This window comes from Rhamphochromis longiceps, unplaced genomic scaffold (genome assembly GCF_057381845.1).
Source record: "Rhamphochromis longiceps isolate RC_006_pf unplaced genomic scaffold, R_longiceps_female_GT1.1 unmapped_scaffold_4, whole genome shotgun sequence".
Lineage (NCBI taxonomy): Eukaryota > Metazoa > Chordata > Actinopteri > Cichliformes > Cichlidae > Rhamphochromis > Rhamphochromis longiceps.
Window position 1 is genome coordinate 2,787,751 of NW_028187224.1, and position 13,723 is coordinate 2,801,473.

Consider the following 13,723-nt stretch of genomic DNA (forward strand, 5'->3'; position numbering starts at 1 on the left):
CGTTTTTGTTTTTTACCACGTACAGACAGCGACGCTTTTTGACTAGAATTTCATCGTCTAACATTTTGTGAATCTTTTTACGCGGGTCATTACTGCCACCGCCTCTAGGATTTCTAATTACTTGCACAACAATTTCTAGGGGAGAGCCTGCGACGATCGCTCCGTTTGATTGTATCAGCCTGGCTAGCAGGTCCTCAAAAACCGGTACAATGTTTTCAGCGCTTTCGTCGTCGACGTTAAAAACAGAGTGATTTCGCGCGTGCTCGCTGATGATCTCCAGTTGAACCCGGTCGTTACGACTAACTTCCGGTCTGACCCTATCCGCTAGATCTACAAAATTATCCCTGACGTTGAGGTAAAATTGAGCGAGGTCGCTCGCTTCATCCGGAGAGGGAATGTTAAATACTCGCCTTATTTCGAAATTATTAAAATGTTCGCGGCGAGTCACCGCATCGTTCTGTACCCGAGATCCTCCTCCTTGTTGATGCTCCGCAGGCCGGTCCTCCTCCTCCTCCCTGGGCTGCTGCTGATGATGCTGCTCCACCTGCTGCTGCTCCTCCCCCTGCTGCCGGTCGTAGAGCTGAAGAGCATTTTCTATCGGCTGCAGAGGGTCAAAGTTCAGTAGACCGGCAAGCCGTTCGTTTTCAATGTTTTGAAGGAGGACCTGCAATGCGTTTTCTAAAGGTTGTAGTGGGTCGTTTGGTGGTGGTGGTGGTGGGGCTATATTGTTTTCTAACTAAATGTTCATGGTTTCTGTTTAATTCTGCCACGGCTTCCAACAAAGCCTCAGGAATGCTGTGTTCTTCCGACATGATTTTCTTTATTTCTTAATTCACAGACTTTTACATGCTTTTACTTTACAGGTCCTTGTGTCTGTATATCGATGCGTATGTGCGAACTGTTGCGACGTACATGAAAGCGAGTTTTTCAAGGATTCTCTTCTTATGAAGCATCCGTCGAGCTGTAAGAAAAGACGGACAGAATGTATTTTTTAAACCTTACATTTTTTATAGAGCAGAGAAGTTTAATAGGATCGATTCATCCCCCCGTCAATTACCTCTCAGTCTTCCGAGAGGAGCTCTCACTCTCCTGAGAGGAGGCGATCTGGACGGTTCCTCCTCAGCCTGATTTTCTTCCGTCTGATTTTCTGTATCGGTCTCTGTCGGGGAAAATAAAACAGAAGAGATTTAAGAAAACAATCTCATCCTTCCTATTTTTTTGAGAATGAAAAAAACGTTTTATTTACCTCGCTCCTCCGCCCGATTGTCTGTAGCGGCGGGGGATTGGTTAGGTAAATCCGCAATCTCGGCTGCCGAGAAATAAAACAGAAGAGATTTAAGAAAACAACCTCCTCTTTCCTATTTTTCGAGAATGAAAAAACTTTTTATTTACCTCGCTCCTCCGCGCAATTGTCTGTAGCGGAGGGGGGTTGAATAGGTATATCCGCAATCTCGGCTGCCGAGAAATAAAACAGAAAAGAGAAAGATTTAATAAAAAAAAAAAAAAAACTTTTTAGCTCACTTTATACCACTCCAAGTCGGGAGGGGCGGTATAGCACACTCGGATTACTCCGCCACATCCTGATATTTATCGAAATGACGGATATTGCATCATATTGTTTACCTTTTGGTTTAAAAGGTATTTTCCTGCAGTTCTCCCGGTATGCGTTGACGAAAATAACGTCGTCGTCTTCTTCTTCTTCTTCTTCTTCTTTTCGCTGCGGCGGGGTCTGTATATTCTCGGTTACCTCTGTCGAGAAATAAAGCAAAACTTTTTTAAAAAATCTGCTCCGGGTCGGGAGGGGCGGTATAGCACACTCGGATTACTCCGTCACATCCTGTTATTCAACAAAATGGCTGATAATGCATCATATTGTTTACCTTCGATTTTAAAACTTTTTTCTCCGCGGTTCTCCCGGTATGCGGAGACGGAAATAGTGCCGTCTTCTCTTCGATGCGGCGGCAGCGGAGATTCTGCGGGGGATATGGCTTCTAATTCGCCGTGGAAAACGGCCGGATTTCTGCTGTTACTCACTGCATTATCGATTGTTTCTGTAAGTATCAGAGCATGGTTAAATCAAGTCTATCTAAACTTGTTTAAAAAATGGTATATACTTATTTAAACGTACCGTAGTCCACTTGCGTGAAATCATTGATGTAGAAATCTAAAAGAAAGTAATCAAATTATTGACATCTCTGTTGATATATAATTTAAAGTCGTAAAGAAAAAAACTTACCGGGGTGAGGTATGAACAGATCCGGCGAGATGGCCCTCTGATCGGCGGCGTTGTTTGAACGGAATGCTGACATAATATTCTCGGATTCTTCCTCGCGATTGGTAGAACTGTCACAGATAGCGACTCCCCTTCCGCTTCTTCTCTCATTTTATCCTAGTCTAGCGAAGCATCTGTTTTTCGCATCTTTCTCTTGACAATACCGGTAGTTAGAGGGGGTTTGTTTTTTTTTTGATTGCCTTCTTGCGAACGCCGTCTGTTTTCCCCCATTCCGCAACGGTAAAATATGGCTTTGAGACGGGTATTTGTTTTACCAAATGGACGATTGCTGTCTGACCTTGTTCTTGCTGTTGACAAAACTCGGCTCATGGTTGACTCTTTCCCACAGAGGGGGTGCTTTAATAAACTTATTCGAATATGAGCTTTTTTTTTTCCTCGCTAAGACTAGTTTTATGGGGAGATGTAAAAAACAGGGTTACAAGCAATGATAATATCGGATGTTGACTCCTCAGCGGATCATCATTTTCTATCTATTGAGAAAACTTATTGTAAAAAGTAATGAAGAAAAAAACTCCTCCTTGCCTCGCGTGTGTGTGTGTGTGTGTGTGTGTGTGTGTGTGTGTGTGTGTGTGTGTGTGTGTGTGTGTGTGTGTGTGTGGGCCTTCTTGTGAACGCCGTCTGTTTTCTGCAACGGTAAAATACGACTTTGAGACGGATATTTGTTTTACCAAATGGACAATTGCTGTTGACAAAACTCGGCTCATGGTTGACTCTTTCCCACAGAGGGGAATAAACTTATTCGAATATGAGCTTTTTTCCTCGCTAAGACTAGTTTTATGGGGAGATGTAAGAAAACCGGGTTACAAGCAATGATAATATCGGATGTTGACTCCTCAGCGGATCAACATTTTCTATCTATTGAGAAAACTTATTGTTAAAGTATTGGAGAAAAAACTCTCTACTTTGGTCTGACAAGGAGCAGGTTGCGCAAAACCTACCTCATATAGATGTTTTAATAATAATAATATTTTTTGGAGGGCGTGTTATAGGATATAAGCATTGAGAAAAAAAAACAAAACTGATATCTGCTGACTCACTCCTCCTTGGCCCGCGGTGTGTGTGTGTGTGTGTGTGTGTGTGTGTGTGTGTGTGTGTGTGTGTGTGTGTGTGTGTGTGTGTGTGTGTGTGTGTGTGTGCCTTCTTGCGAACGCCGTCTGTTTTCTGCAACGGTAAAATACGGCTTTGAGACGGATATTTGTTTTGCCAAATGGACAATTGCTGTTGACAAAACTCTCATGGTTGACTCTTTCCCACAGAGGTGGGTGGGTGTGTGTGTGTGTGTGTGTGTGTGTGTGTGTGTGTGTGTGTGAAACAAGATCGCCTGTCGCTGGTTTGTTTTTTCAGTCTCTTGTAAAAAAGGACTCTCACAAGGAAAAGTAGTATTCACTAAGCGATATTTATTCAAATTTATTTATTTATTTATTTATTTATTTATTTTATTTTATTTTTTTTACACATAGGCAACCTGTAGGTTACAAGCGGATAGAAAGTTCTTCTTTTCATCACAGAATCATCTGCTGCATAACCGCTGTGGTTAGGGAACATGATGCAACAGGTCTGAAAATGACTAGACACTTCCGGAGTATTTCCGGTAGGGTCATAAGGTTCGGATCGATGCCTTCCATAGTAAATATGCTGTATTTGAATATGTCATATTCAAAACCTTCTTCTTTGGGAGAGCAGATCTCATCGGACACAGGACCGCTGCGGGGCTGCAGAAGGAAATCCATCTTGTGTCTGTGCCTTAGAAATTGTGACGGACTCCTCTCTCTGCTTTTTTATTCCCCTCCAACAGATGGCGCGCTTCCGGAGGTTTCCCCCTCCCTCTAAAAACTTTTTTTCCCAACAACAGATGACGCGCTTCCGGAGGTTTTCCCTCTAAAAACTTTTTTTTTTCCCCCAACAACAGATGACGCGCTTCCGGGGGTTCGCCCCCCTTTCTCGGGGTGCAATTCGATACGGTTAGCAACAGATGGCGCGCTTCCGGGGGTTCGCCCCCCTTTCTCGGGGTGCAATTCGATACGGTTAGCAACAGATGGCGCGCTTCCGGGGTCCGCCCCCCTTTCTCCGGATACGATTCGTCACGTGGGGGGTTTCCCACCCCCCTTTCTCCGGATACGATTCGTCACGCGGGGGTTTCCCACGGGGGGGAGTGGCGGGAGGTCAAAAGGTCGTGATTAGGGCCATCAATCACTTCGGATCAAATTTTGTCATAAGCTGTATGGGATTATCTCTCTGCCAGTCTTTTAGGGTCTGTCTCTGCCAGCTTTGCACATCTACAGACTGAAATCTTTGCCCATTCTTCTTTGCAAAACAGCTCCAGCTCAGTCAGATTAGATGGACAGCGTTTGTGAACAGCAGAAATTGAAATTGAAATTGCAGTGAAGTCAGCTAGAAACTTACAGTGACGTGGACATCATGCAAAGACTGCCAGACTCTGTAATACTGCAAATGATCAGTGACTCAGGTTAACACTAAACTTTAAACGGCACCTCTGTGTCTCTGTGTGCTGAACATCTAGGATTGAGTCAGGCTGCATCAGCTGAAGCTGTTATTTGTATATATCAGTATTTTTTTATTCAGGTGTGGGGAAAATACGTAAGACTGCAGTGAAGCGATGCACCAGATGAATCCCTGGCCAACGGTATCGTACTCAAATCAGACTACTGATCCAGCCACATCAGCCTTTTGTGAGGTCTGTTTAAAGTTGACTAAAAGTGAACTGCAGGTTCCTGAGAGGTGGACTGTGAGCACAGAAACACATGTTCATACATACAGCTGCAGCAAACTTACATTAATTTTAAATAGATTTGTTACTCTGATGTCTGTCTCTGTGTTAGTCCTCTGACAGACTGGTGACCTGTCCAGGTGTGCTCTACCTACTACTGGGACAGGTTCCAGCCTCTGTAATAGAAATGTTCTGTTATTCTCATTTAAAGTGTTTAAGTGCTTATGCATATGCTTAGTTGTGACACTGTTACTGTTCAGTGAAAGTTGCTAAAACTAGATGAACTTACTTCAGCAGTTTGAGAAAACAACTCCCTTTACAGGTGCTGATAAGGCCAAGGGCACAAAACAGCACAACCATTGATGCGTTAGGTTTCATAGCGAGACACGTGAAGTGTGGTAGGATCAGTTTGTAACTTCCTCCCTCTTCCTTGGAATGCATAAAGGAGGAGGAGCACGACCTCTGTGGCAGCGCTGACATGACTGAACTGTGATGTTTGATGTGTGTTGGCGCAGTAATAAATAGCTTGATCACAGCTCTTTCTGTGTTGCAGACTTTATTTTAAAAATTCCACGAAACCCCCCCCCCCCCCCCCCCCCCCCCCCCCACTGTGAACCTGAATTGAATATTCAGAAGACATTTGTTTAAATAGTTCTACAAATCTGAGCTGTTGGTGTGTCCTTGGATTGTGTGGTAATAATATTAGAGCCTGCAATCTTTCTTACTGGATCTCTACTATGAGTCATGTTACCTGAGATTAGTTCTATGTTTACCTGTCAGCCTGGACGAATGTGCTGTGTGAAGAATGTAAATGACATCAGATCTGAACTGCTTACATCTAAGGAGCCTGTTCATATTTAATTGTAATATGAACCAATGATTTTCTGATTGATTGCTGATATATACAGTGGGGCAAAAAAGTATTTAGTCAGCCACCGATTGTCATCATTTTAGGTGGGGGAACTTGCACAGAGGTCAGTAATTTGCACCAGAGGTACACGTCAACTGTGAGAGACAGAATGTGAAAAAAAAAAAAAATCCATGAATCCACATGGTAGGATTTGTAAAGAATTTATTCGTAAATCAGGGTGGAAAATAAGTATTTGGTCAATAACAAAAATACAACTCAATACTTTGTAACATAACCTTTGTTGGCAATAACAGAGGTCAAACGTTTACTATAGGTCTTTACCAGGGGCCCGTTCTTCGTACCTCGCTAAGTAGGTTAGCCGGATTAGATTGTTGACGATTTCGCGTGATCCTGGATCAGTCGGTTCCCCGAAGCTCATCCGGGACTTGCTGTCATAGCAACAGAGCCGTAAGCGTAAACCTGCTCGGGAGCAGGTTTACTTTATGTAAACAGGATTAGATCGCGGCCACGCAGGTATGTCCGCTTCATTTATACGAAAGCAACAGCGATATTTTTCCACTGTTTCACCATAAATAAATATTATCAATGTAACTAAAGATAATGCAGCACTTGATCCTTTTATTGATGTCACACAGATACATACAGGTCATTTCCTAAAAAAGGGAAATGTACTATTAACATTCTATTACATGTATGTGATTATTACAGATGTAATTCATATTTCAGAGTAGTAATTGTAAATTACTTCGTGTAATCAAGATGAGAGACCACGGCTATAAAAGCGAAGGTGGATTTGGGAAGCCTGTCGCAGCCATGTCCTGTCCGTATACGCGACCAACCCATTGCGGAAGGTGCAAGATTGATAAGGAGAGTCCTCAGAATTCAGCGTATATTGCGGGACAGACAGGATCCTTTAGCTCAGCGCGACAGTGTGCTCATTGAGAGATATCGATATTCCCGTGAGGGTATTATTTACTTAACCAACTTGTTGACGAGGGGGTGCAGGACCACCACCTGTCTTTTTTTCCTCTGCCCTTTTCTTGGTTGCTGTTATGAACAAACTAACAGAGTATTACAGGCCAGTATTACCTTGCCAAGAGACGCAAAGCAATCTAAGAGATAAATATTACCATTCTGTAGAATACTCCTGTATTCCACTTTTACTTGTTCCCATGTTCTTGTGGGTCCTGTTGTGGCTCTAATGTGAAAGGGGATATAATATAACATATTATAATATAATATAATGCCATATGATATTGGACAATATAGTGTCATATGATAGATCTACCCTACCGCCTACTGGTGTTGGCCAGAGGGGCCGATGGCGCGATATGGCAGCCTGGCTACAACCGTAGCTGCCTCCACCAGTGTGTGAATGTGGGAGTGAATGAATAGTGGTATCGTAAAGCGCTTTGGGTGCCTTGGAAAGCGCTATATGAACCCAATCCATTATTAGTATTATTATTAAATTACCTACGAGTTTGATTTGTCAGCAACTTTCTGCCAGCCCTCTCTCCTTGCTTTTGCAGCCTTTGCAGTGTTCTCTTGCGTTTTAATTAAACTCTGAAACTCCTGAAATCCCTCACTCATGAGTTCTTGCTCTGCTGCCGGAAAATACCGAGCACGCCCCTTGGACATTTTCGCCGACCAATCAGCGGGTTGCCGATCAATGTTTCTACTATCGATGCGTAGCCCCTTTTACGACACCCAGTGATGTCACATTCCTGCGTCCAGCTGTAGTAATCGTCAACAGCAGGTGTGTTCGGGGAACCGGATTAGCGAGCTCACGGTTAGCGCGATGATTTGATCTTGGATGTGTCATTTGATCTTGGATGTAGTAAGCGACGTACGAAGAACGGGCCCCAGGTTTGCACACACAGTAGCTGGTATTTTGGCCCATTCCTCCATGCAGATCTTCTCGAGAGCAGTGATGTTTTGGGGCTGTCGCCGAGCAACACGGACTTTCAACTCCCGCCACAGATTTTCTATGGGGTTGAGGTCTGGAGACTGGCTAGGCCACTCCAGGACTTTCAAATGCTTCTTACGGAGCCACTCCTTTGTTGCCCGGGCGGTGTGTTTTGGATCATTGTCATGTTGGAAGACCCAGCCTCGTTTCATCTTCAAAGTTCTCACTGATGGAAGGAGGTTTTGGCTCAAAATCTCACGATACATGGCCCCATTCATTCTGTCCTTAACACGGATCAGTCGTCCTGTCCCCTTGGCAGAAAAACAGCCCCATAGCATGATGTTTCCACCCCCATGCTTCACAGTAGGTATGGTGTTCTTGGGATGCAACTCAGTATTCTTCTTCCTCCAAACACGACGAGTTGAGTTTATACCAAAAAGTTCTACTTTGGTTTCATCTGACCACATGACATTCTCCCAATCCTCTGCTGTATCATCCATGTGCTCTCTGGCAAACTTCAGACGGGCCTGGACATGCACTGGCTTCAGCAGCGGAACACGTCTGGCACTGCGGGATTTGATTCCCTGCCGTTGTAGTGTGTTACTGATGGTGACCTTTGTTACTTTGGTCCCAGCTCTCTGCAGGTCATTCACCAGGTCCCCCCGTGTGGTTCTGGGATCTTTGCTCACCGTTCTCATGATCATTTTGACCCCACGGGATGAGATCTTGCGTGGAGCCCCAGATCGTGGGAGATTATCAGTGGTCTTGTATGTCTTCCATTTTCTGATGATTGCTCCCACAGTTGATTTCTTCACACCAAGCTGCTTGCCTATTGTAGATTCACTCTTCCCAGTCTGGTGCAGGTCTACAATACTTTTCCTGGTGTCCTTCGAAAGCTCTTTGGTCTTGGCCATGGCGGAGTTTGGAGTCTGACTGTTTGAGGCTGTGGACAGGTGTCTTTTATACAGATGATGAGTTCAAACAGGTGCCATTCATACAGGTAACGAGTGGGGGACAGAAAAGCTTCTTACAGAAGACGTTACAGGTCTGTGAGAGTCAGAGATTTTCCTTGTTTGAGGTGACCAAATACTTATTTTCCACCCTGATTTACGAATAAATTCTTTACAAATCCTACCATGTGAATTCATGGATTTTTTTTTCACATTCTGTCTCTCACAGTTGAAGTGTACCTCTGGTGCAAATTACTGACCTCTGTCATCATTTTAAGTGGGGGAACTTGCACAATCGGTGGCTGACTAAATACTTTTTTGCCCCACTGTGTGTGTGTGTGTGTGTGTGTGTATATATATATATATATATATATATATATATATATATATATATATATTTTTTTTTTTTTTTTTTTTTTTTTTTTACATACATAGTTTTTGTTGCCTTATGGTTCCAAGCGCTGTCACCAATCTTTGCATTTTGTTATTATCTCATGACACTTGTTTAATCAGCTACCATCTCTCCTGTGGACTTTTTAATGTCTACAGTCTCAGACCAACACAGCCCTGCCCTTCCCATATTAGATTCTTGATGAATGTGTGTTGTTGTTATTCAGCCTGGTTCAATGTGCCCCTTTTTAACTTTGAGCACCCGCCCCTTTAAACCTCTCTGCACAGCCCTGCACTGAACTCACTATCTTCTCCCTCTAACAGCCTCCACATGTTCTCACTGTAATTTCCCCTCATGAATGAATTGCACTAATGTGAATGTTTGCAGGGAAATCAAACGCATTTCACACGCAGTACTCGAGCTGACTTACCTTTCTTTGAATGACGACTTGTACGCGCTGACTCCACAGATAAGGTACGAAAATATATCAGGCTACGTCTTCAGGGTTTCTACTCCACGGCCGTATTTCATACGGGTCCACATTTCCACTGCACGCTATTTTCTGCAAGTACCGCCGCTTCGCCTCTGGACGCAATCGGTCTCTATACAGTCCGTTCTCTTTTGAGCTGCTTTTAAGCATCTTGTAATCGTCGTTCCAACACAGTGTGTTTGTTTTGATTCGTAGACCTCGAAAATGGTGCCGCGCTCCCACAATGCATTGCGGCGTGACGTCAACTCCAAAGCCCTATAGAACATGTTCTTTTTCATTGTCAAAATTATCAGGAATAAAGAAGAAAACTGATTCAAAACCTGTGGAACCTGCCAAAAAACAAGTTTTACTGCAAAGGATTTCTAGATGTGAAGGTTTTGTGGCTTTTTTCAGTTTCTAAAACAAACTCATTTGTACAGAAGGATATGAGGATGTATATGTCCGGTGGTGGGTTTTTTTCTTCTTGATTTAATGTATTCATTTATCTCTTCACTTAATCTTTCTTTATGTTTCTTTTTTTTTTGATTTGGCATGAGCGATTTCCGGTCCTCACTCCAAGCCAGTTGGTGGCGGTAATGCACCACATGTTCTATCACAGCTGCGTCCGAGAGGACAGGAAACGTCTGTATGCGTCTGCAAACCAGGTAACTACACTCAGCTGAGCCTCTCTGCTAGTCGTTATTAGTTGGAGGGTTTTGCGTCACTTTCTCTCGGCTTGATAAAGGGCTGTATAGAAATCTCTGGTACGTAACACGTAACGTCATTTTTAGGGAGCGTCGCAGAGAAGTGAGGCTGTTTCTTTGTTTTTGTCGAGTTTTGATTGAAGACATGTTTCCAGTCCGTTTTTTACTCGTTTGTTTTTTCATTAATAACTTTACATTATCACAGAGAACAAGAAGGCGCTTTGTTTGTCACATTCACCTTATGTCTGTGAAGGTTCTCAGTCATCCAGGTCATCGTAGTCAAAGGAGCTTGCAAAGAAAAGCGTCTGGACTTCTTTAAGTTGCTTGAAGATGTTTCACCTCTCATCCGAGAAGCTTCTTCAGTTCTAAGGTCAAATGGTGGAGAGTCCCAGATATAAACCTAGTGGGAGTAACCCCCCACAGAGGGACAAAAGGACCCCCTGATGATCCTCTAATCACCTGAGCCAAGGTGTGAAACTGGGTGTGGGTCCCAATCAGCCAGTTTCGGGTGAGCTCATTGTGAAACCTGGCCCCACCTTATCATGAGAATTCCTGAGGTCAGATGGCCCAGGATGTGAGTGGGCGTTAAGGCGTCTGGGAAGGATCTCAAAACAGGATTATAGATGGCAGAGAGTTGGTGTCGTAAACCCCGCCTCTGTTCAAAGATGGTCGCTCACAGTGGACATAGATGCTTCTTTCACTCCTCTTTCAAACCATCTGTCCTCTCTGTCCAAAATGTGAACATTAGCATCCTCGAAAGAGTGTCCTTTATCCTTAAGATGCAGATGGACTGCTGAGTCTTGTCCTGTGGAGGTGGCTCTTCTATGTTGTGCCATGCGCTTGTGAAGTGGCAGCCACTTGGCAGCCACAGTGATAAATGGCTGAGATGGCTGCAGCTGTACGTGTGAGGTACCTACATATTTCAAGATGAATTTGCAGAGATGTCATGTTTGGTGCTTACAGACATCACACTGCATTTTGTGATTTCGTAGCTATTGTTGTGATATTTCGGAGCTTCCCATGATCACCGTGACAGTCATTCATTTTAACATAACCTTTCTATTCCTTTCAGGGATCCTCATTTTTTTGGTGAGGAAGATCAGCAGCTGTGTCGACAGGCAACAGGTAACGGCATGCTTTTCTGTTAGTACTGTAGACCTTGGTCTGGTGCTCTTTTTTAGTTTAACACAGTATTTTCATTTGCCGAAGTGTAAAAAGCTTGTTCCAGGAGAAACAAACTTTAGTGAGTTCTGCAAAATGATTCCCACCATTGCACACTCTGTCAGCCTCCAGTGTGCCCTTTTTTTGTCCTTTAACTGAAGAAAGTCGGTAGTCAGAACATATGAGATAAGTGAGATCCTCATTTTGCCTGCTTATTTCAAGATACAACATTTTCACAAACTGCTGTAGGATAACCTTGCTATTTGTCTTTTCCAACACTTCTACATTCATCCATATTTCCTTGTCTGCTTCTTTCCAGGTGAAAAGTACCTGAAATGGGTGAAAGATTTTGTTTCCAAAAACAAAAGCATGTGCGTTCACCTGAAGAAGCCAAGTGGTGCTGACCTGTGGATAGAAGAGCTTGAGAACACCAAATACAACGGGGATGATGATGATGAAGTTAACGCCTGGGGAAAATTCTACCTTCCCGAGATTGTAAAAATGCAGGTTATTGGTGTGGTAAAGGGCACCTCATGTCCATGTGACGAGCTTGTGCTGATGACGTGTGAGGACAAAAAGCTGTACGGCTATGACGGAGAGGAGCTGCATCTGGTGGCTTCCAGTTTCCTGGAACTATGTGACAAAACGATAGAGTATCCAGCATCCAAGCGCTACTACAATGGAGAGGCCTTCAAAGATATGGTGAGAAGTTAGACTGCTAAGAATAAGACTGGGGATGCCTAGTGTTAGAGATCAATCACCTGAGCTTTTCTTTGTATTGTTGTGTGTTCTGTTTAGACTGAGGAGGACTGGAAAAAAGTTAAGATGAGTGATGTGGGGAGGAAACTGCAGGAAGAACATAAAAAGCTGGTAAATGAAACCCAGTCAGCGTTCGTAAGCCTAATATCATAGGTGGGTATTGGAGCTGAGTATCATCACTGATTTCTAGAACCTGTTCAATTCCAATTCACAAGGTCCCAATTAGATTCCATTTAATTCTTACTCAGAGAGTCAGAAACATTATAATTCTGATCATTTATCAGTACTGACACTTGTGAAACTTCATCAGAGGTGTGAGCATCACAGCAGATGCTTTTGTGTCAAAGTAACTGAGGATAAAACACAAAACCATGAAGCAGATTTTCCTGGCCTAGCTTTTTACAGTAGATAACCTTAAAAATATTATTCTGCAGTAGAACAAAAGCAGACGAGAACCACGACTCAACAAATGTACATTGGCTGATGCTGCTGAAGTGATTCAGAGGTTTTAATAAGAGGTTTTAATAGAGACACAGCAGAGCATTTTGCAGTTTCACTTAATTTGAAAAAAAAAATAAAATTTGGTATTGAACAGCAGAAATGAGGCTGTCTTGTCGGAAGTCATTAAAAAAAATGGCTGTAAACAACGGTAGACTGCTTCATAACAAGCAAGCGAATAATGCCAAAAACAGAGATTTGAGATGGGAAACGGTGTTCTTAAAGTACACTGAGAGAGGCAGAGAGCTGTGCTGTGTTGTTTTTCTGTGTGTGTTTTAATGGTGGTGGAAGCAAACCAGCAAAAGTAAGAGGGAATTCATGACAATGTTTATGTCAAGCGAAATGTGTCTTCTTTTGCTGCTGGTTTGGTTAGAGAGAGACAAAACGTGCAGCTTCAGGATCTGAGCAGCTTTCAGCACCAACGGCATCACAGCTCAGACTTGGATTCAGGATTAAGCCCTTTATGTTTGACTGTAGTGATTGTAGCTCTGTCCTTGTTATTAATCGCTTTAGTCAAACACAGCTATTGTTTGCTGGGATGTGTATATCCTTGACAGTTTGTATCTCAGAGTTATCAAAGACACTGTGGATAATCATCAAGAGATTGTTGTTCTCTTAATAATGACCTATTTGATTGTTTGTTTTTTCTTCTTCTTACAGATTCTGGTATTTGGCCAAAAGAGAGCTTCACAATTCTTGGCTTCACCTGTGGTAGAAAAATGACTGAAGTTATGCAACACTCTCTAAAATTAAAGCTATGCAACGCTTTAACATGAATGGCGAAGGAGTGCATCTCTTTCACTGTCTCTTCCTGTCCTCTTCTCAGTCTTTGTTGTGGCACCTCTGCTATGTGTTATAGAAAGCACTTGGAATCATGTTCAATACAAAAACACCAAACTCGTGGGATTGCCCTAGCAAGCAGTTGGTAAAAACTAATTAAAACTGATATATATCAGCTTCACTTTCTAGCTGCAAAAGCACGTTTCTGCAAAA

General features: G+C 43.1%; 2 protein-coding genes across 2 annotated transcripts in view; one reads left to right on the top strand and one right to left on the bottom strand.

The window, feature by feature from the left end:
- LOC146640689 (protein NLRC3-like) overlaps positions 1–13,723 on the top strand; it is an 83,692-nt gene that overhangs the window by 39,398 nt on the left and 30,571 nt on the right. The window lies entirely within an intron of this gene.
- On the bottom strand, positions 858–2,518 carry LOC146640691 (uncharacterized). The gene is made up of 8 exons (XM_085400015.1): positions 2,237–2,518; positions 2,129–2,164; positions 1,881–2,051; positions 1,624–1,749; positions 1,393–1,455; positions 1,247–1,309; positions 1,058–1,159; positions 858–961 (listed from the first exon to the last, which is right to left on the bottom strand). The coding sequence occupies exons 1-8, from the start codon at positions 2,307–2,309 to the stop codon at positions 858–860; spliced, it is 738 nt and encodes a 245-aa protein (XP_085256141.1). The 5' UTR covers positions 2,310–2,518.

Bases quoted from the DNA above. Each gene is read 5' to 3' on its own strand.
- LOC146640691 (XM_085400015.1), bottom strand. From the start codon at position 2,309: ATGTCAGCATTCCGTTCAAACAACGCCGCCGATCAGAGGGCCATCTCG. The intron at 1,160-1,246 runs GTAAATAAAACG...TTTCCCCGACAG, and splicing joins CAATCGGGCGGAGGAGCGAG to AGACCGATACAGAAAATCAG. The intron at 962-1,057 runs GTAATTGACGGG...CTTTTCTTACAG, and splicing joins TCCTCTCGGAAGACTGAGAG to CTCGACGGATGCTTCATAAG.